Consider the following 23,882-nt stretch of genomic DNA (forward strand, 5'->3'; position numbering starts at 1 on the left):
GGGGAGTAGATGCAGGATTGTTGTTGGGAAGAGGAGGAGGAGGAAGAAGGAGTCTTCAGAGAGGCAGAGAGAGAGCGAGCAGCTCGGGGAGTTCCTGCCTCCTTCAGGATATTTGTTCCCCTTTTATTTGTCTGTGTGTGTGTGTGTGTGTGTGTGGTGCAGCAGCAGCAGCAGCAGCAGCAGCAGCAGCAGCAGCAGCAGCAGCAGCAGCGGCGGCGCGGTGCGTTGTCTGTGCAGCATGGAAACCAAGTCTGTGTTCAGTCTGCACCGAGCTCTCGCTCAACCCGTCAAGATGTGTATGTTCGATTTCCCCGTGACAATCCTGGACGACCTGGTGAGACACACTCTGTGTGTGTGTGTGTGTGTGTGTGTGTGTGTGTGTGTGTGTGTGTGTATGAGTGTGTGTGTTACCCTCTGATAGTCACACTGTGTGTGTGAGTGTGTGTGAGTGAGTGTGTGTGTGTGTTTGAGGACCAAAGACAACTTTAAAGAGGCTCTTTGGGGGAGAAAGACCTGGTTTTAGGGTTAGAATTGGGTCTTTTTCAGTGAGTTGTGATGATTTAGGTTAAGGTGAGGGAATGCATGGTTGTCTATGAGTGTCCTCAGTAAGAATGCTGTGTGGGTGTCTGTGTGTGTTTTTGTATTTGTTGCCTCTTTAGGACCAGAAGTCCTCATGGACTAATGCCTCATTAGTTTAGGACTAAGATTTGAATTGTGGTTATGGTTAGTGATGAGACTTTGTTTAGTGTGTGTGTGTGTGTGCAGACCCTGTTGTGCTAATATTTGTGGTTGTCGTCATGTGTATTTGTTATTACACAGTTCTCATGAAGGACTGAAGAGAGAATCTCAGATAAATCAGATAATCAGCCGTCGACCAAACACGTCTGTGAAGTTCAGCTGTAAAAATAACCCTCACATCAATCCATCTTTCATCGTCATAATAACTTTATTACTAATATTATTGGTGTATCACTTTTAATAAATACACGTTTACAAAGTGATTTGAAGCAAAAATGTCCAAATGAATAAAAGCAGAAGTGAAATAAAAACCAAGACGACGATGACGTCACACAAAGAATACATTTAAATGATAAAGTTAAATAATGAAGTCATAAAGTTATGAATGAAGTCGGGCTGTCACAATTATTCAGTGAATTGATTACTAAATGGATCGTCTATCAGTTTGAGTGTTTTTTTAATAATTCAAACCAGTGTTTGTGATTTTTCAGCTTCTTAAATGTGAATCTTTTCCATAAGACACAGAAATCATTAAAGCTGATATTTCAAAGTAAAAGGTGAAGTCATTAAGTAAATAAAAGAATAAAGAGAAATGATAGTAACATCAGCTTCTTCTCTGATGCAGAGACGTTGTTGTATACTTGTGTATTTTCTTTGTTTACGTTCACACACCAATCCTCTAACAGCCACGTATTATTGGATGTAAACAAAAGTCACATGACCATAGTTGTTGTGAGTGTGTGAGCGTGTGAGCGTCAGCTGTGAACAGGTGTTTGTTTATGTGTCGTTGTGATGATGCTGCCTCTCAACATGGCCGCCATGATGGCCGTCTCCTCTCAGCTGTTCACCGCGGCCTCGAGTCCCTGCAGACGAGTTTACTCTGGCGTGTTTGGTCGTGTCGGTCGTGTTTGGTCGTGTCGGTCGTGATCCCTCGGCGCCTGATGAGTGTTTCCTGGTGTTGATGTGTTAATGAATCCAGAACACACTGATGACAAACCTCACACTAACCTTTTCTGTCTGTACTTTTAATTCATTATTGTTCTTTTGCCGCAACTAATGATTCTTTTCATTTGTTATTAGTCGTTTGGTCCGTGAAATGTTTGCGAAAATGTTGGAAAGTGTTGATCAGTGTTCGTCAAACCTCAAGAGTTTTGTCCACAAACTAAAACCATTACATTTGAATTCTGCTTTTATTCTATGAAAGCGAAGAAACCAGAAAATATTCACATCCATCTGACTGTCAAATAATGAGCTATTCTATATTATCACCAACAGACGGACTGCCAAATAATGAAATATTCTATACATCCACCATCAGACTGACTGTCAAATAATGAGCTATTCTATACATCCACCATCAGACTGACTGTCAAATAATGAGCTATTCTATACATCCACCATCAGACTGACTGTCAAATAATGAGCTATACATCCACCATCAGACTGACTGTCAAATAATGAGCTATTCTATATTATCACCAACAGACGGACTGCCAAATAATGAGCTATTCTATACATCCACCAACAGACGGACTGCCAAATAATGAGCTATTCTATACATCCACCAACAGACGGACTGCCAAATAATGAAATATTCTATACATCCACCATCAGACGGACTGCCAAATAATGAGCTATTCTATACATCCACCAACAGACGGACTGCCAAATAATGAGCTATTATATACATTATCACTTATTTTTACTTGTTATAAATCTGTTTACACCGTGTTTTTAAAAAAGCAACAATAAGAACTTGAAAAGACATTTGTGCTGCGGAGACAGAGATGTATGTGACACAGGAAGTGAGGAGACTCGTGCAGCTTCAGTGATAACGCGTCACTGTCAGCATTCACTTAGTGCTGACTCAGTGTTTACACATCATGATCAAACGTTTCAGAGTTAATCCTGCGTGCCACAAACAAACCACAGATTACAGCAGATTATTTCTATGAGTCGGTCTCACGGCTGTGCAATTCAAATATGTGTTTCATTTAAGATCAAACGGGGGCTTTTATTCTGAAAATAACACTTTTAATGTTGTAATGGCAAATATAAAACACAGGTGTTGAGTGGGTAAAACGCAGCGTGAGTAAAGATATATACAATGTACAATAATGTATAATTATTTAAAGAATTTCATGTGTAAAATCACTTCTTTTACGTTTGTTTCAAGTTCAAGTCGATGAGTAATCATTTGAAATCATCATGATTTCAATTTTGACCCAAATAATCATGAAAAGTGTTTGTCAGACCTCGACTGTTTTGTCCACAAACTGAAATGATTTCATTTTAATTTAGTTTTTATGACATAGAAGCAAAGATTTCATTTAGTTATCGATTATTAATGGAGTAAAAGAGAGACTAAAGAGTCTAATAACAGAGCGAGAGAGGAGCAGTGGCTGATGGGTAAATTAGTATTCAGATGAGAGAGCAGGGAGCAGGTGACAGGACTGGACAGATCAGTCTGTATCTGTATTATGTGTGTGTGTGTGTGTGTGTGTGTGTGTGTGTGTGTGTGTGCTGCGTCGTTTACACTGCATCAGTCTGTAAACAGGGAAAAACAAGTGGTTACCATGGTAACAGTGACCTGTGTCTAATAGGAACACACCAGGCTGAGGAGAGTGAGACAACAAATATGATCAAGAAGATCAGAGAAGTTAGAAAAATTAGTCAATTAAAGGTTCACAGTTTTGTATAGAATATCTCATTATTTGGCAGGTCAGTCTCTTGGTGACTTTATAGAATAGCTCATTATTTGGCAGGTCAGTCTCTTGGTGACTTTATAGAATAGCTCATTATTTTGAGCTTTTGAAATATGAATTAAATGTTATATATTGATTAACAATACGTGTAATCAATCAATTAAATAAAAAAATCACTTTATCATGATATGACGATATTGACAATGTAACACCAGATCCTGTCTCATGTCATCATATATACAGACATAACATCTGTATACTGTAGTGAGCAGCTGTAGATGGAACACGATTAAAGGTTTGTTTGTTTCTACTTTTTCACCTTTGACAGAAATCCTCAAACCTGCAGCGATAGTTAATTTTTTTCCAGCGTTGTTGTTGACACAGCTGGTAAAGTAAACACGTACGGGGGGTGGTCTGACCAATCTGTGTCGAGGGGAGTGAGAGCCTGCTGGGTTTCTCTGGAGGTCTCTCGGTCTGGGTCCGGATCTGGTCTGAGTGGAAAACTGTGATGTGGCTGCGGACGCGGTGGAGCTGTGGACTGCTGGTCAGGACCAGCGTCTGCTGGGATGACGAGGATTGTTACCACAGCGTGAGGAGAGCAGACGTCACACAGGTTGGACTCATAGTGTCAGTGACTCTGTTATTGTCTTATTTCATCACTTAAATACAATTCATTATTAAAATCGCAATTTCAGTCAATTGAAAAAAAACTGCAGTTTGTTTTTTTCGGACGGCACGATGTTTGATAGTGATTTGACAATAATCACAAACATCATCCCTGATAAAAAATATAATACAATTCAAGTACTGAATACTATAGCACTTAAAACTACTTAAAATACTTAACAATACTTGAATGAAGAATGAAGTATTAAAGGAAGATGAAAAAAACAACTGTAAAAACAGACATAAAGCGCAGGGGGCGCTAAAGACAACAATATCAGGTAAGAGGAATAAATAAAAACAAAAATAATGCAATGATTAATCAGAACAGCTCATTATTTGGCACTCAGTGTGTTGGTGGAGATATGGAACAGCTCACTATTTGACAGGCAGCCTGATGCTGGATTTATGCTAAATATTATAAATTAAATATATAGTGATTAAAAATACATAGAATCAACCGATTACATTTAAAAAAACATTCACTTGATGGATGTTCAAATGGCTCATTATTTGGCAGTCAGCCTGATGGTGAATATATAGAACGGCTCATTATTTGGCAGTTAGTCTGTTGGTGATCATTTCCAGGTTCGGTAAACACTGATCAACATTTCTTGACATTTTATTGAGAAAATATTCATCGAATGAATCGATTATTAAATTAATCGTTAGTTGTATCCGATTTTGTGTTTTTCCTCATTCCGATATCCGATCTTTCCGATCAGTATCACACTGACACTGATACTGAGTTTAGTGTGGACTGATCTTTATTTAACATCAGTCTCTTGTGTAACTCTGCTCCCTGTCCACGTCCCTCTGTCTGTCCCTCTCTGTCTCTCCTCTCGCCCTTTATTTGTTCCAGATTTATTGTTCTGGGGAACATTGTGCGTTTGGCAGCAGCTCAGGAACGCTGTCCTCGCTGTCCTCACTGTCCTTACTGTCTTCACTGTTTTCACTGTCCTTACTGTTTTCACTGTCCTTACTGTCTTCACTGTTCTCATTGTCCTCACTGTCTTCACTGTCCTTACTGTCTTCACTGTTCTCATTGTCCTCACTGTCCTTATCAGTGAAATGCAGATTTGTTGTGTTAATTTTCAAAGCAAGGTCGACTCTGAGGGAAAAATGATTGCTGATTGTGATTTGACGCGTGTGTTCCTGGTGTTTGGCCAGCAGGGGGCAGCACGAGCCTCCTGCTGCGGTGTTGAACACTTAAACAGTGAAATAAACAGTGTGTGTGTGTGTATAGGGTGGACAGTAAGGGCAGTGAAGTGTGTGTGTGTGTGTGTCTAAGTGTGTGTTTTGTTGTCTCACAGCAGCTGTCTGTCATAGTGAAAGCAGAAAAAAACACACCAGCCATCATTTCCCAAAAGCCATGACGTCATGTCAGGGGGAGTTTAATGCTGCCTTCAGGGACATCTCGTAAATATCATCACCAGCTCACCACACAGTAACAGCAGTTTCTTTGACTTAGAGATAAATACAGTTATTCATGAAATATCACATGTTTTTTTGTTTCACATCAAAGAAATATTATTTAACAAATTGTATTACTGCACATTTGTGCTGCTTCTGTTGTTTAACTCAATGATCTTCATAATTTTTACAAAACTCCGTTTCATCCCCGGGAGCTGATATTTCCGATAACAATGAAGACAGCGTGGCGCTGGGGGCGTGGTTTAGAAAATCCTCGGGGCGTGTGTGTGTGTGTGAGTCATGACGCGTTCACGAGCCTGAGCAGCAGCAGCAGCAGCGACGTCCTTCAGCGGCGTCACTTCACTCGGAGCTCGCACGGATAACAAACGGGTGGAAATGTCGGTACCGTGACTCAGCACCGGGCTCCGCGGGCTCCATGGTATTTGACCCGGGGACACGAACCGAGGCGCGCGGCGTCAAAGCGGTGCAGCCGGTCGAGATGTTCGACTCGTCGTGGAAGGTGCGGAGCATTTGGGACGGGGTGAGGCTGGAGGTGGTGGAGGATCGAAGCCCGGTGGTCCTGCACAGCTTCACCCACCTGGACCCGGACCTGCCGCTGCTGGAGGTGAGAAGGAGGCCGGGGGAGGAGGGGGCAGGGCCGGGGCGGGAGGCTGCTGAAGGTCCGTTAGCTCCGCGGTTTGTTGTGATGCTTCCAGGAGGATCTGAGGTTTAAGTCTGGTCTGATCCGTAAACCACGAGATTATTGACGACTCTTACAGTAAGATAAATTAGTTTGAATGTTTTTAGAACTATAAACTTTATAATTATATTATGTGTAGTTAACAGCATAGAAGCAGCTTTATGTTTTCACTATAATACATTAAAGGTCAAATGTTGACATTTACAAGGGTTCATTTATATTTATAAATAATAAAGTATTGTTTTAAGTATAAAATCACGTTAAAATATAAAATAGTTTGATTTGTGTAGTCTTAAAATTACACTGTTATGGTGATTTTCCACTGTGCAGTTCCAGCACGGCTTGGCTCGGTGTGGTTTGGTTTTCCACAATGTCATAGCTCCTCCTCTTCCTCAATGTGGGCGGAGTCATCACAGCACGGTTGCGTGAAACTGCCGTGACGTGGTTTTTTATACGTGACACAAACGAGTGACTTGTAAAGCTGCTGTTTTGGGTGAAAGTGAATCATTAGAAAAGATTTGTTCACTGAATGGTTTCTCCATCTGACACAGTCACTGAACTGAAATACCTCTGAACGTGGTCACGATCGCTAAATCCACCAGACTCCTCTGTTAAGTATTGACATTTTACACATTGCCTTTGCTAACTGTTGCAGATGAACGCATGTTTTCAGGATGTTTAAGTCTTTTTAACTTTACAGTTAATTTACAGTTGTTGGCTTTGATTCTTGTGTCGGACGTCGCGCTCATGAAGGGCGTGTCTCTCTATAGTTGCATCTTATGTGGTGCGTGAAAGCAAATGTAGTCGCTGTAATCAAGTTGTAGCGCCACCTAGTGTAGTGGAGGCAGACTCTCGTCAGTCAATAAATGGATTCCTCACGAGCGCTTGTTCACTGGGACGAGGAGTTCAGTTACTGCGTGTATCCGTGCATGAAAATGGACCAAATGAAAACACGGGACACAAGAACTTATGGTCAGTTCATTTAGTTATGGGTTCATTTTTAGTGACTTTTCAGCACAAAAGAAACAAAGGAATGTATGACCTCATGGGGCGGAGTAAGAATGCTCCTGCGACCCATTTGTGGGTCCCTGACCCAGTGTTTGGGAACCACTGTGGTAAACTATGATATTAATATTTTCCACTCTATGTAAAACTGTGTTTTTAGAAACAAAATGGATTCATCTGTAATTGAAACAGCCCTGAGTTGTTGCGTGATACGAGTTGTTCTTCTCCAACAGCCGCTGAAGTGAAAAATAATCAATAATTAATAAAAACCAGTGAAGAAGATCAGCTTTGAGACGTGTGGAGAAAAAGTCACAACAATCTCTCTTCAAACCACTGTATAAATATGATTATTTATAATCTCTGTATATGACTCAGTCTGCCTGTGCCCGCTTCTGTGCTTTTCATCTGTTACAGCGTCTCCATGACGACGACATTACACGGAATACTCCCCGTACTTTCACTTACTCAGCACTTTTTATTTGACAGATTATGTGTCCTTGCAGCAGCTTAATGATGAAACACGTGCTTTTAAAAAAGCATTTTGAGCTTTTGGAGACATTTTCTTTCATTTTATGGATCAAACACGTTGATTTATCGTGAAAATAATTCCTTAAAATCAATGTTAGATGCTATAGTTTGTCAAGGTTTGCAAATCCACAGCTTTAATAACACGTAGTATTGTTCTAACTGTAGATAAAAAGAATTCCCTGTGTCATTTGTTTGTCCCTCACTGTCTGTCCATGACGTCACTGCTGATTTAAAGCAGAGTGAATGTGTGAAATGGTCCATTCTGTGTGGATGAAATGGAACGTGTTGGTGTTCTGTACGTCAGTCACTTCAGGTGGGACATGATCGCGCTTATGTAAGACAACGTCTTAACTGTTACCACATGGGAGACGACCCTGGTGTCCTCTGTCTGTCCCCCAGTGAGACAAGACCACGTGTCCTCCTCCTGTCCATTCTCTGCTGTTTGTCATCAGTCACACTTGGACGGACATCTCAGTTTAAATCATTCAAACCTTTACATTTGTCTCCTGAGTGTGTGTGTGTGTGTGTGTGTGTGTGTGTGTGTGTGTGTGTGCTCTGATGTAATCCTCCTCACTAACACAGTTACCTAATGCTGCTTAATCCACCTCCTGCAGACGTCCAGAGCTTTTCTTCCCGTCGGAGTCAGAGTCTCCGTCCTCACAGAGACGATATTATCACGATATACAAGTCATCATACGATATTATCGCGATATACAAGTCATCATACGATATTACCGCGATATACAAGCCATCATACGATATACAAGTCATCATACGATATTATCGCGATATTCAAGTCATCATACAATATTATCGCGATATACAAGTCATCATACGATATTATCCGCGATATTCAAGTCATCATACGATATTACCGCGATATACAAGTCATCATACGATATATCGCGATATTCATCATCACGATATTATCGCGATATACAAGTCATTATATATTACGCGATATACAAGTCATTATCGACGCGATATACAAGATATTCATCATCACGATATTATCGCGATATTCAAATCATACGATATTATCGCGATATCACACGATATTACCGCGATATACAAGTCATTATACGATATTATCGCGATATACAATCATCATACGATATTACCGCGATATACAAGTCATTATACGATATTATCGCGATATACAAGTCATCATACGATATTACCGCGATATACAAGTCATCATACGATATTATCGCGATATACAAGTCATCATACGATATTATCACGATATTCAAGTCATCATACGATATTATCACGATATTATCACGATATTCAAGTCATCATACCTTTGACATTGAAAACCTTTGAAATCAATGCTAAGATGAACAGGAAGGATAGTGATGATGTCACTGTGAGGTTCTGTTACAGTACGCTTCCATGGCAACAGAAAAACTAAGACTGGACTTTTAAATCCAGTTCAGCTGTATTTATAAACCTTTTTTTAAACAAAGTCCTGTTCACAGAATTACAATACTTAAAAAAATGAATCATATTAGAAATGAATAAACAATATTTAAATAATTCATGTTAGCATGTTTTCTGAGTGTGTGTGTGTACTGTATCATGTCCTGTAACTCAGAGGATCACATGACTGTGTCAGCAGCTCATGTTTCTGCTTCTTTGACTTGGTGACAGTAAAGTGACACCGTGCTGCTCCAGTTTACACTGACTTTACTTTCATTACTTCTTCTTTTTTCTTTTTTTAAAATCTTTGAAGTGAGCGCAGCCTCTGGGGAACTCTTGCAGTTTGGCGGCCATTTTGGTGACACCTGGGCAGCCATTTGGAACAAAATCCTGATTTAGACGTCATCGTACGACACTTTTGACTCACTCACGCTCCCACATCAAAGTCCAGAGAGAAAATCAGTGATTTTAGCTGCAGGGACACAGGAGCTGCTGGTCTACCGCTGCCTCGTGTGGTCACTTTGTGTCACTGAGGTCAATCTAACGTAAATATTTTAAAAGCCAAATTTTACAAAATAAGACATTTGAAGCTAGTGATGGAGGCAGCTCCTGTGTGCGTGTGTGTGTGTGTGTGTGATGTTAAATCACACATGATTTTTCTCTCTGGACTTTGGTGTGGGAGAGTGAGTGGTTTACAAACTTCACTTTCTGTCTCACAGTGAGATTAAGACGTGTCTCACAGTATCGTGCAAAGGTTTGAGACGTTGAAGACATTTTCGTTCGTGTTGAAAGATGAAGAGAGGAACAGCGAGTTCTTCAGCATTCTTAGACTGACACCATGTGTCCGTCAGTCTGTCAGGATTACAGCCTGAATGACAGCAGAATAACACAGTAACACATCCACCTCCACCACGTAATCTCAACTGCGGAGACTATGAATGCCACATGTAAACAGGTTTATGTGAAAGAAAGTAAAACATTATAAAACAGCATGAATTCTTAGATTAAAGAAAAAAGTCACAACTCTGAGATTAAAGAAAAAAGTTAGAATTCTGAGATTAAAATCAGAATTTGAGATTAAAATCAGAATTCAGATATTAAAGACTTTAATCAGAATTCATGCCATTTTTTTCTTTTTTTTTCTTGCTTTGAAGTAATCTCTTTACATGTGGCACTAACACTCTTCCTTACACAGAGACAGATTATTCCAGTTTTTCATCTGGACAAATGTGAGTCCACTCCAGAGTTTAGTGTTTGACACTGAGGGGGAGGAGTCATGTGAGGACATGCTGACAGGAACCTGATGAAGTGATGATGTTGTTGAACTTTGACCTTTTACAGAACGAGTGGCTTTGTTTCCTCAGAGAAAGAAAGTGGAGTAACAGCAGCAGCAGCAGTAACAGTAACAGCAGCAGTTACAGCAGCAGTAACAGTAACAGCAGCAGTAACAGCAGCAGCAACAACAGTACAGTATTAACAGCAGCAGCAGTAACAGCAGCAGTAACAGCAGCAGCAGCAGCAGTAACAGTAACAGCAGCAGCAGCAACAGTATCAGCAGCAGTAACAGTAGCAGCAGTAACAGCAGCGTAACAGTATCAGCAGCAGTAACAGCAGCAGCAGTAACAGTAACAGCAGCAGGTAACAGTAACAGTAGCAGCAGTAACAGCAGCAGCAGCAGTAACAGCAGCAGTAATAACGGTAACAGCGGCAGCAGTACAGTAACAGCAGCAGTAACAGCAGTAACAGTAACAGCAGCAGCAACAGCAGCAGTAACAGCGGTAACGGTAACAGCAGGTAAACAGCAGCAGGTAACAGCAGCAACAGTAAACAGCAGCAGTAACAACAGCAGTAACAGTAACAGTACGGTAACAGCAGCAGTAACGGCAGCAGCAGTAACAGTAACAGCAGTAACGGTATCAGCAGCAACAGTAACAGCAGCAGTAACAGCAGCAGCAGTACAGTAACAGCAGCAGTAACAGCAGTAACAGTAACAGCAGCAGTAACAGCAGCAGTAACAGTAACAGCAGCAGTAACAGCAGCAGTAACAGTAACAGCAGCATAGCGGTAACAGTAGCAGCAGTAACAGCAGCAGTAACAGTAACAGCAGCAGTAACAGCAGCAGCAGCAGTAACAGCAGTAACAGTATCAGCAGCAGTAACAGTAACAGCAGCAGTAACAGTAACAGCAGCAGTAACAGCAGCAGCAGCAGTAGATATTAAATCAGTATTTTAAACTTTAAACTCTTATGAAAGACGTGAAACATCTTTGTTAATAAAAACTACATTTTTATCATAAAACTACAAACGTTGGGATTAAATTCCTGACATTTATCAGACTGTAATAAGTAACTGATGAAAATGATCAGATATTGTCCAGATTAACGTCTTCAGCTGAGTCTAAACAACAGTAAGATCTTTACAGGTTCTAGACCTCTTTAATCTTTAATCTTTAATCTGTCTCTGGACTCTGTGTGTCAGTGTCTGCAGGTCTGATGCTGTCTGTGGTGGTCTTTGTTTAGCTGTTGTTGTTGTGTGGGCTGTTGTCTCTGTCTCTCTCTCTGTCTGTCTGTCTCTCTGTCTGTGGGAGTTTCCCTGCTGCTCCACATTTAGATGTGAGGGGTTTTCTGCTCTGGACACAGGTGTGTGTGTGTGTGTGTGTGTGTGTGTGTCTCAGTGAATGTGTGTGTGTGTGTGCAGTGTGTCAGTGAATGTGTGTGTGTGTCAGTGAATGTGTGTGTGTGTGTGTCAGTGAATGTGTGTGTGTGTGTGTGTGTGTGTGTGTCAGTGTGTGTGGTGTGTGTGGTGTGTGTCAGTGACTGTGTGTGTGTGTGTGTGTGTGTGTAAGTGAATGTGAGGTGTGTGTGTGTGTGAGCAGATGCAGAGTGTGAGTCCAGCACCTCTAAACAATCACACACTCACGCACACACACACACACACACACAGACACAGACACACACACACACACACACACACACACACACACACATCAAGACCAAGGAACCAAGAACAGACAAGGTCTTTTAGGGACAGAGACAAAGGTCAAAACCAAGACCGAGACTTGATGTCTTCCAGCGACTGAGACCATGAAGGGACCTGGACAAGTTCAAGACTGCAAGTTTCTTTTTTTCTTTTGAAGAAGTGAAAACAGACTCTGTGGTGAAGCAGCTGTGATTTTACACACATGCCTCCTCCTCCGCCTCCTCCTCCTCCTCGTCATATTAGACGTTTGTAAGCAGCCCTGTGTTGCCATGGTCTCTGAGTCATGGTGAAGGAATGTGCTTCAAACCTAAATTAGAATAAAAGATAAAAGAATGAGTGGACTCATGTCAGAGGAATCCTCTCAGAGATGATTTCACTTTATCACCCTTCACATCATCCTCGTTCCTTCAACACTTGATGCAAATTCATTTTATCCACTGAACAAAAGACTCACCTGAGAAAAATCTACGTCACATGATCACGTCTTTATCTCACTGTTAGACAAACTTCTGTAAACCACACACACACGCACTCACGCACTCACGCACACACACACACACACACACCCCACGCATACACACACACACACTGACACACACACACACACACACACACACACTGACACACACACCGCACACACACACACTGACACACACACACACACACTGACACACACACGCACTGACACACACACACACACACACGCACACACACACACACACACACACACACACACACACATACTGACACACACACACACACACACATTACACACACACACACACACTGACACACACACACACACACACACACGCATTACACACACTGACATACACATACATTACACACACGCACACACACACACCGACACACACACACACACACACACACACGCACACACACACACACTGACACACACACACACACTGACACACACACACACACACACATGCACACACACACACATTACCCGACACACACACACACACACACACACACACACACACACTGACTGCACACAGACACACACACACACACATGCACACGCACACACACACACACTGCTGCCTCCATCACTAAGTTCACATGTCTGATTTTGTCACTTTGGCTTTTTAAACCTGTTCAGTTTGATTTCAGTGACACACAGTGACCACACGAGGCAGCAGAGGAGCAGCAGCTAAAATCACTGATTTTCTCTCTGGGGTTTGGTGTGTGTGTGTGTGTGGGTAGTGTGAGAGTTTTACAGACGTGTGGTCACGTGACTTAGTTTTTTGTGTGTATGTCACATGACCACTTGAGCTCGTTCTCTTTGTGTTTGTCGGCGTTTTGACTTGTTGTCATTTATTCGTCGTCATCGGTTTTTTTTTTAACCTGACACTGATCCCCGTCGCTCTGTGAGAGGAGTGTGGTTGTCATGGAGACGCTGGTCCTCACTGGACTGTGGGATGAATAGAGCCATTATATGATGAAAGCAGTGACTCTGCTGAAGCACACACACACACACACACACACACACACACTGAGACTATGATTTAAATTTTAAAATCTTCCTCTTCAGGTGAAACGAATGTCAGATTATCATGATTTTCAATGTAATAATTCTAATATTGTGATTTGACCCAAATCTTCACAGATGTTTTTTAAAACCTAACAAAGTTTCTTTATCCTTATGGAAATAAAAGAACAAATTATTTCAACATTTACAACCAAAGGTTGTTTATTAAAACATTATATCTTAAAGATTCCACACATTTGTTGGAATGATCACAGTTTTAAAGTTTTTATTATCATGTGTTAGTCTCAGAGGTTTGGATGCAGTCATGTGATGAATGTGTCAGATTCACTGCGTTTGATCCTGTAAACACTGTCTCTCTCTGTCTCTGTCTCTGTCTCTCTCCCTCTCTCCCTGTCTCTGTCTCTGTCTCTCTCTGTCTCTGTCTCTGTCTCTCTCTCCCTGTTTGTGTCTCTCTCTCCCTCCCTGTCCATCTCTCTCTGTCTCTCTCTCTCTCCCGGTCTCTCTCATCCTGTCTCTCTCTCGCCCTGTCTGTCTGCCTCAGAGCTCGACGCAGGAGATCGGCGAGGAGGCCGAGGACGACGCCATCTTCACCATCACGCTCAGGAAGGTGCAGCTGCACCAGTCGGCCAGTAAAGGGCAGCGGTGGCTCGGCGTGGAGACGGACTCGGCCCTCAGCCTCTACGAGACGTGCAAGGTGCGGACGATCAAGGCGGGCACGCTGGAGCGTCTGGTGGAGTACATGGTGTCAGCGTTCAGGGGCAAAGACTCCACCTACGTCACCATCTTCCTCTGCACGTACCGCTCCTTCGCCTCCACCAGGCAGGTGCTGGACCTGCTGCTCAACAGGTACTGTGTGTGTGTGTGTGTGTGTGTGTGTGTGTGTGTGTGTCTCTGAGGGACGAGGACCCGCGCACATGTTTGTGTGAGTGGAAACCAGACACTCGGGGCTGAATAAGTGGGTCAAACAGGTCTTTGTTGACTCTCATATGTACAGTGTGAAGCTGCAGCTCTTTGTGTTGAATGGTTATTTAATTCAGCGACACTGCAGCAGCTTCTCAGCAGCTCCCAGGTTTGGTTGCTTAGTAACGATGGTTGTGAAAAAGCGTGTTTCTTGATCGTTTGTGTTCTCAGGTACGCAAGGCTCCAGAATGTTCCTGCAGCCTCAGCACACAGACTCTCCCAGGACGACCGCACAGAGCTGAGGAAGTAAGTCACTCACACAAACACCTGTCAGACAAACAAGGTTCAAAAGGTTCGAGTGAAACACGAGCAAAAGCATCAGGTGTTTGGTCCATGAATGAGTTTTTATATGGAAACTAAAGACTTTTATTTTGAAAGTATATGAAATATCATGACGATCAGTGATCAGTGGTTTATGTTGTGTCATAGAGTCGATTTGAACTGTGAATGTTTTATCGTTTTCTGCCGTAACAAAGACTTTTATTTTGAAATGTCTTTACAAATGTCATTATTGTTCAATCCTGATGATAAATCATCGTGTTCATCACGTTCTCGTGTGTGTGTGTGTGTGTGTGTGTGTGTGTGTTGCAGCACCGTGTCGTCCATCCTGGGGGCGTGGCTGGACCAGTACTCCGAGGACTTCTGGACTCCTCCCACTTACGACTGCCTGCACCAGCTGCTGTCCTACCTGCACCTCCACTTCCCCGGCTCTGACCTGGAGCGTCGCGCTCGCAACCTGCTCGCACACTTCCACCGCCGACAGCAGTGTGAGCCTGATCCTGACGGTGAGGAGACAAGGAGACGAGACAAGGAGAGGACAGGGAGGACACTAAACACAGAGACAAATTTAATTTTCATGTTGTGAGTTTTATTAATGATTAAAATCAAAGAAAAACAACGAGTGATAAGAACTCGTTGTTGACAGACGACAAACAACAGAGCGAGGTCAGAGAGAGAGAGAGACAGAGAGTGTGTGTGTGTGTGTGTGTGTGTGTCAGTGTTGTGATGTCTCGTGTTTAAATCTCTTCAGGGGAAAACATCGGCTGTCCTTTCGCCACGCAGGAAGAGAGCGGCTTCGAGGACGAGCTTCCTGCGTTCAGTTTCCTGTCCTTTGACCCCATCATGGTCGCAGAGCAGTTCACGCTCATGGACGCGGTGAGGACACGAGTAATGGTTGTTTTCATGAATTGTAATTGCAGCGGTTTGGCCCAGAACTCACGTTTGTGTCACATGACAGGACCTGTTTAAGAAGGTGGTGCCGTACCACTGTCTGGGCGGCATCTGGTCTCAGCGAGATAAGAAGGGGAAGGAGCACCTGGCTCCCACCATCAGAGCCACCGTGGCTCAGTTCAACTCCGTCACTAACTGCGTCATCACCACCTGCCTCAGTAACCCGGCGCTGAAGCCCAACCAGCGAGCGCGGCTGCTGGAGAGGTGGATCGACGTGGCGAGGGTGAGCGGCCGCTGACCGCCTTTTATTTGACTTTGACAAAAACCCGGTCCTGACATAAAACTGATGGTGACAGAATCTTCTTTGTGGGTTTGTTCAGGAATGTCGGATCCTGAAGAACTTCTCGTCCTTACGTGCCATCCTCTCCGCCCTGCAGTGCAACGCCATCCACCGCCTGAAGAGGACGTGGGAGGAAGTGTCACGGTGAGAAGACAGCACTGTTTCATCTGTTCAGCTGTTCATGTGTTCATGTGTTCACCTGTTCATGTGTTCATCTGTTCACCTATTCATGTGTTCACGTTTTCATCTGTTCACCTGTTCACGTGTTCATCTGTTCATCTGTTCATTTGTTCACCTGTTCACATGTTCACCTGTTCATGTGTTCATCTGTTCACGTGTTCATCTGCTCATCACGTGTTCATCTGCTCATCACGTGTTCATCTGTTCACCTATTCATGTGCTCATTTGCTCATCTGTTCATGTGTTCATGTGTTCATCTGTTCACATGTTCAGCTGTTCACATGTTCAGCTGTTCACGTGTTCATCCGTTCATCTGCTGAAGTAGTTTAACAGAACCATGATGTTAGTGTTAGTGACAGGTGTCACATTTATAGAATGTTGCTGGTAAACAGTCAATAACATTATCACTACATGTTTTTGTGCCAGATGACAAAAGTCAAACTTAAAGAACTTAAAGAACTTGAAAACCCTCTGGTCTGGTGTGAACCAGGCCTCAGACTTTGTCCACGTTGTCCTTCACAAGTTCAGGTTCTGTGGTGTTATTCACGCTCTGATCTCCGCGTCTCTCCACAGCGAGAGCTTCCGCACTTTCCGTGAACTCTCCGAGATCTTCTCCGACGACAACAACTACTCTCTGAGCCGGGAGCTGCTGGTGAAGGTGAGTCACAGACACGTGACCCGTCCCTGTGAGTCTGAAACATCCTGCATCTGCTCCGTCTCACAGCTTCCATAAATCGCTCACCACGTCCTCGCTGGACGCTGATTTATACACGAGTTTAACACAAAGAGGCGTCGATGCCGACGAGCTCAGTGCTGACGCGCAGAAAATCTGTCAGATGTTAATCTGTTCAGTTTTCAACACGATTGAACCTGCACAAGAGAAGATTCAGTCTTTATAATCCCTGTGATGATTCTCACATCATGAGATTAAACTCTCACATCATGAGATTAAACTCTCACATCATGAAAGTAAGATCTCACATCGTGAGATTAAGCTCTCACATCATGAGATTAAGCTCTCACATCATGAGATCAAGCTCTCACATCATGAGATTAAACTCTCACATCATGGGATTAAACTCTCATGTCATGAGATTAAACTCTCACATCATGGGATTAAACTCTCACGTCATGAGATTAAACTCTCACATCATACAATGAAGCTCTCACATCATGAGATTAATTTCTCACATCATGAGATTAAGCTCTCACATCATGAGATTAAACTCTCACATCATGAGATCAAGCTCTCACATCATGGGATTAAACTCTCACGTCCTGAGTTTAAACTCTCACGTCCTGAGATTAAACTCTCACATCATGAAATGAAGCTCTCACATCATGAGATTATACTCTCACATCATGAGATTAAGATTGTCTTTGGGCGTGTCAGAGATGAAATCACCTGCTGAAGTAATGAACACGCGCGGGGTTTCCCTCACAGGGAATCCCTGCTCACGCCGCACAGGGAGGGAAACTTTCTGTCCGGTGTCGATAAGCAACACGACGGGCGTCGCCGCGCTCTCTCTCTCTCTGTGGCTGTATCTTGTCAGGACAGACGGCGTTCACTTCATTCACCCATTCACTCGTTCACTGGCTGGCCTCCGTCAGATGGAGTTTGCTGGGGTTACATCACTGTGAGGAATGTGCCTGGAAACACTCAGAGGTGGTTTCCTCACTCCCTCACTGAGCTCAAACACTCGCTCTGAGAGAACTGTGGGCGTGTTCACAAAAAACACTTTTTACACATGAATTTCATTAATCCAGGCAGGAAAATTCCTCCTGTGTTTAATCTGTGCAATTGGGGTTGTTTCTTAGCCAATAAAAGTCTAATAAAGTCAGTTTTCTTTGTTAAAACTGATTTCAGGGATAAATGTGATGTAAAATGTTAGGTTTGTGTGTTTTTGGTGTTTTTATGAAGTTGAAATCAATGAAAAAGCGAGTGACTCGATGTATAAACTGTTTTTTTCAGGAGGGAACGTCTAAGTTTGCCACTCTGGAGATTAACCCCAAACGAGCTCAGAGGAGACACCAGCAGCAGAGAGACCTGGTGAGTCCACACAGCATCAGACTCTGACAACAGCTCCATCTGGTGGAGGAGGAGGACACTACAGTGTGGTGATGTTCTGTCAAAACTTTCTGAAAAAATAAATAAATAAAAAAGCAAACCAACTTGAGGAGGCGGGATTTATTGTTTATAGCCTCTAAACTAAACATGACAGTAAAGTTCTCTAAAAACATTTTTCTGTTACAAATGAAACTAAAACACAGTTAACATTGTTTCAAAAAATGTCTTTTTAGAAAAGATGTGTTTTAAGTTAAGAAAAGCTGAGAAAACATTTAAAATGTTTTACTTATGTTACCAATAAAAAACAATAACTATATATTTTTTTGCTTCTTATGAATTTTGTCATTTGTTGTGAGATTTGCAATTTTCTTGTTTTTCCTCGCTGAATTCTGTGATTTTCTGTTTGTTTGTTTGTTTGTTTTTCATGAATTACATCTTTGACAAAACAAATAACAACGTTACAAACAACTGGCTAATCAAACTTATCATTTCATTTACTTTAATTTACTGCCCAAAACCTGCTTACCTTTGGTTTTTGGGGCGGAGCTTTGACCACATGGTCAGTTTAAAGGTCACATGAGTTTTAGTTTAGGGTGTTAGGATTTTTGTGGCTTCGCCTCCATGATGACCTCCTCTCTCTGTGAGCAGGGAGTGATGCAGGGCACCATTCCATACCTGGGGACCTTCCTGACTGACCTGGTGATGATGGACACGGCCATGAAGGACTACACTGAGGTCAGACTCCTGACACTGACCTTTGATCACACTCTGACCTTTGATCACTCTGACCTTTGATCACTCTAACATCTTATATCACACTGACCTTTGATCACACCCTTCATGTTTTCTTCTTTTTCATTCAGGGAGGACTCATCAACTTTGAGAAGAGAAGGAAGGTAAAGTAAACAAACAAACAAACAAACAAAGATCTTTTTGTGTTTGTGAGAAGTTAAAGGTCTGTGTGTGTGTGTTTGTCAGGAGTTTGAGGTGATCGCTCAGATCAAACTTCTTCAGTTGGCCTCTAACAACTACAGCTTCACTCAGGACAGTCACTTCAGAGAGTGGTTCTCTGGTGTGGAGAAACTCAGCGAGGCAGAGAGGTCAGTCAGTCAGTCACATGACTTCATTCATTCATGGCTTTAAAAACAACAACAGGATTGATGACTCAAAAACATAATTCATTCATTCATTATTTACTGCTTATTTTTCCTGTTTTTGAGTTAAACCAAATATAACATAAAAGCATGCATTTCATTTTGAAAGAATAATTATTAAAACCAAAGATAACATAAAAGCATGTATTTTATTTTGAAAGAATAATTATTAAAACCAAAGATAACATAAAAGCATGTATTTTATTTTGAAAGAATAATTATTAAAACCGGAGATAACATAAAAGCATGTATTTTATTTTGAAAGAATAATTATTAAAACCAAAGATAACATAAACGCATGTATTTTATTTTGAAAAACTACTAAAACCAAAGATAAAAGTAAAAGGTTTCTTTTTCTGTGCTAAATAACATAAAAACATGTGTTTATTTAAAATCTCTCGAGGGTTTTTAAATCAACTTTATTAACAAATTCCCAGAACTGCGGTAAATAGTTTTGACAGGAAGTAGATATAGTCAAACTGACAGCGCCGTCCTCACTTCCTGTCCCCGCAGCTACAACCTGTCGTGTGAGATCGAGCCTCTGTCGGAGTCTGCGAGCAACACGCTGCGAGCCAAGAAGAACGGCGGCATCATGAAGCGCTGGAGCGAGTGAGTGAAGACGCCGCCGTCACCACCGCGCCGCTTACATCAACCAAACTCACTCTCACTCTCTAACGCTTTTGTTTTTGTTTTTCCAGTCGTCAGCTGACGGAGGGCGGAGCCGGCGCGGGCTCTCACTCCAAGTCCTTCGACCACTCACACTACAGACCGTACCAAGGGGGCGGGGGGGACAGCGGCGACGCCCTCAGCGTGACCTCGGTCAGCTCCAGTGGTTCAGACCTGGAGGACGTGAACGCCAGCTTCCTGTCCGACTCTCCTGAAGGACACGAGCGCAAGGTGACGTGTGTGGTCATGTGACCGGATGATCACGTCTGAGTGTCGTGCTGCGTTCGTTTAACATCGTAAATCTGAGGACGATAAATGTGTTTCTCTGAAGAACGTTTCATGTCGTAATTCCCCCTTAAATTTACATCAGAACTTCCTGAATTTACAGAGTTCCAGTTGGAAATTCCCAGTTCCGAGCACAAATGGAACGCACCGCTGACTGACGGTGATTTGTGTGTTTTTGTTGTTGTTTCTGCTCCAGACGTCGACTCCGTCAGTGAAACTCACCGTCTCTGCTTTAGGGAGAGAAGCTCCAGCTGCTGACTCCACCTCCACGGTAACGTTGTTATAATGTGTATTATTATGTATTATTATTATTGTTGTTATTGTTATTTAATAATATATTATATTATTATATATTTGTATTATTTTATAATGTGTTATATTAGTATTGTTATTAGTCTTATTATTATTTAATAATATATATTATTATTATTGTTATTATTATTTAATAATATATTATATTATTTTTAGCATTATTATTATTTTATAATCTGTTATATTATTATTTTTTAAGTTTATTAGATAATCAGAGTCACAAGGTCAAAGTTCATTTAAATTAAACCATGCTTTTAACCAAACACTTTGATATTCTCTGATATTTTAGGACTGCAACCAGATTATTTTCATAATCCATGATATTAATATACTGTGTGTAGAATCATGGTTAATGTGTTGCCTTCTACTGTCCCCCCTCTGTCCTCTCCTCTGTCCTCTCCTCTGTCGTCCTCTCAGTTCTGGGAGTGCACGTCTCTGTCGTCCCTTGACACCTCGGGGACAGGCTCCAGCTCGGGCTCGGCGTCCGGCTCCAGCAGCGCGTCCTCGTCCTCCGTGTCCTCGTCCACGCCGCTGTCGGCTTCGCGCTCGCACAAGCGCTCGGTGTCGGCGGTGTCCAACTACTCGACGCTGTCCCTGCCGCTGTACAACCAGCAGGTGGACGACTGCTGCATCATCAGGGTCAGCCTGGACGTGGAGAATGGCAACATGTACAAGAGCATCCTGGTGAGGAGACTCCGCCTCCTTCAAACAACTGTTCCTAACTGTGAAGAACAGAGAAAACCACGTGTTTTAAAGTCGTCGTGTTTCCCGAGTGCGTTAAGCCACGCCCACATTTACATCTGTGACCAACGGCAGAAAGTGACAGAGAAACCACACTTTTAAAAAACATGGGAGAGAATGTTTGATTAGACGACAACCACAGCAACGTGTTGATGTAGAAACTGTCGTTAGAAGAGTTTGTTTAGAGATTTTTGTCATTATTTTCACTCGTTATAAAATCTGATTGTTTAAAAAACCGTAACATGTATCAACATTTGGACTTTGACTGAGAAAAGGCACAGGTTTGTGAGCCGTTCAAAGTTTGAACCGCGTCTCTATGTTAAAGTTTGATGAAAGTGGGCGGGGCTCTCATCGTTTTTCCACCATTTCCCATTCATGTGTATGTGGAAATTATTTTTTTTGCGATTTTTGTCACCATGGTTACTCGAAAAGTCACAGCACGCCAATCCCGATGAAACGGCACGTTTAGATGTCGCACGTGTGGCGGTTTAAGTGTTTGATGTGGATCATTGGTGACCCAGAGGAACTCAATCTAAACCTTCTGACGTGGAAGTCGTAGTTGTGACGCACTGAAGATTCGACTAAAGTCGAAATAAATGAACGACAGTGAGATTTAGTTTTCAGGCTGCGTTTGTCTCCAGGTGACGAGTCAGGACAAGACTCCGGCCGTCATCAGGAAGGCGATGATCAAACACAACCTGGAGCGAGAGAAGACGGAGGATTACGAGCTGATGCAGAAAATCTCTGAGGACAAAGGTAAATGAACGTGTGATTGACTGCTGACTCACCCTCACCCTCACCCTCACCCTCTCGTGTCTCTCGTTGCAGAGCTGCGAATCCCGGACAACGCCAACGTCTTCTACGCCATGAACTCCACTGCCAACTACGACTTTGTGCTGAAGAGGCGTGGCCCGGCGCGGCCGCTGCGAGCCAAGACCGTGGCGAGCTCCACTCTGCCGCGCATGAAACAGAAGGGTCTGAAAATCGCCAAAGGGATTTTCTGAGTCGCAGACACACACACACACACACACACACACACACACACACGCCAGCACCCACGCCCCTCACCCTCATCCTCACCCCCTCACCCTCTCCGGTCGTCGCGCCTCAGAGGAAACGGAAAACAAACCGGAAGTTTTTCACGAGTTTTGGTTTTAAGACGAAGACGAAAACAAGTTGTCGCGCGTCACGTTTTCCTGCGAGGAGTTGAAGAGGCGGAGTCACTCTGGAGGCACGCCCCCCCCACCCCCACAGAGAAGCTGTTTTGTGTAAGCCGCCGCCCTGGTGGCTGGACTGGTCAAACTCTGCGCCCGTGTTGCCGTGGTTACGTGCTGGGTTTTTTACACTTTTGTTAACGTTTGTTTACATCATCACGTGATCACCGTCAGACGCACACGCGGGATTAACGCGCCTTCAGTGGAAGACTTTTTTTAATCCCTCCATCGTCTCTGCCTCTGCTGCCGTCCTCACGCTCGCCCCCTGCTGGCCTGGAGTGCACACACACACACACAGAGCGCCCAGCACTCGCTGTTTGGACGTCTTTCTACATTTTTTCAGGGAACTTTTTTGTCGTGAGCGTACGGCTGCCTTTACCGCCTCGCCACCGCGCTCCTGGACGTTTTCTCTCTGCGACGCTAGGACAAAAAAAAGGGTCACAACGGTTGACAGGAAGTGACAGGAAGTGACAGGAAGTGACTGGAAGACACAGACTGGAAATGGATTAAACGCCACTATTTCTTCTTTTTTTTGTCTTAACCACTACATCGTGTGTGATCACGTGAGAGTTTGTGATCACGTGAGAGTTTGTGATCACGTAAGAGTTTGTGATCACGTGAGAGTTTGTGAGCGGAGAACAAACAAACAGTGTAAATATCTTTCACTCATTCATTCACTCGATATCCACACTTTTTTTTTACTTGTCCGTGTTTTGTTTATTTTTCACTGCTCTGCTCTGATTGGCCGCTGCTGCCGATCATCACGTTTCTGAAAAGGTCGTAGGTCGTACGAGCCGCCGCTTCACTGACTCTAAATCCCGGCGGCCATGTTGGAAAAAACAAGAAAACAAACCACTTCATAATAATTCTAATAATCATAATCATTGAAATGTCAAGAAGCTGAAATAGCTGACAACTGAAAAATTACATAATAATTCATTTATTTTGATTATTATTATCATTGTTGTTATTATGGTTATTATTATTATTATTATTATCTGTACGCCAACGTATCTAAATCTTTATTAATCAGAATAAATAATTTCATTTGAAGTCATTTATTCGAGTAGAAAAGAAATCAAGCTTTAATCTTTAATGAGAGAATAAAGAAATAAAAAAGAAAG

At 42.7% G+C, this 23,882-nt stretch overlaps 1 protein-coding gene across 4 annotated transcripts in view; it reads left to right on the forward strand.

The window, feature by feature from the left end:
• LOC122769758 (ral guanine nucleotide dissociation stimulator-like) overlaps positions 1 to 22,598 on the forward strand; it is a 27,438-nt gene extending 4,840 nt beyond the window's left edge. The window contains exons 1-18 of one of the 4 annotated variants that reach the window (XM_044026572.1): positions 223 to 334; positions 14,210 to 14,514; positions 14,800 to 14,874; positions 15,220 to 15,413; positions 15,659 to 15,783; positions 15,866 to 16,081; positions 16,179 to 16,282; positions 16,892 to 16,976; positions 18,291 to 18,368; positions 19,035 to 19,121; positions 19,250 to 19,282; positions 19,365 to 19,486; positions 20,054 to 20,149; positions 20,239 to 20,437; positions 20,688 to 20,762; positions 21,221 to 21,487; positions 22,186 to 22,300; positions 22,373 to 22,598. In XM_044026572.1, the coding sequence (XP_043882507.1) occupies positions 239 to 334; positions 14,210 to 14,514; positions 14,800 to 14,874; positions 15,220 to 15,413; positions 15,659 to 15,783; positions 15,866 to 16,081; positions 16,179 to 16,282; positions 16,892 to 16,976; positions 18,291 to 18,368; positions 19,035 to 19,121; positions 19,250 to 19,282; positions 19,365 to 19,486; positions 20,054 to 20,149; positions 20,239 to 20,437; positions 20,688 to 20,762; positions 21,221 to 21,487; positions 22,186 to 22,300; positions 22,373 to 22,548 (2,448 nt within the window). In that variant the 5' untranslated portion in view covers positions 223 to 238 and the 3' untranslated portion in view covers positions 22,549 to 22,598. Of the gene's footprint in view, positions 1 to 222; positions 335 to 3,864; positions 4,057 to 5,752; positions 6,145 to 14,209; positions 14,515 to 14,799; positions 14,875 to 15,219; positions 15,414 to 15,658; positions 15,784 to 15,865; positions 16,082 to 16,178; positions 16,283 to 16,891; positions 16,977 to 18,290; positions 18,369 to 19,034; positions 19,122 to 19,249; positions 19,283 to 19,364; positions 19,487 to 20,053; positions 20,150 to 20,238; positions 20,438 to 20,687; positions 20,763 to 21,220; positions 21,488 to 22,185; positions 22,301 to 22,372 lie in introns of those variants that run through there. The other 3 variants (XM_044026574.1, XM_044026571.1, XM_044026573.1) reach the window with 3 other exon arrangements.
• The last annotated feature ends 1,284 nt before the right edge of the window (positions 22,599 to 23,882 follow it).

The sequence above is a fragment of the Solea senegalensis genome, linkage group LG5 (genome assembly GCF_019176455.1).
Source record: "Solea senegalensis isolate Sse05_10M linkage group LG5, IFAPA_SoseM_1, whole genome shotgun sequence".
NCBI classification, from domain to species: Eukaryota; Metazoa; Chordata; class Actinopteri; order Pleuronectiformes; family Soleidae; genus Solea; species Solea senegalensis.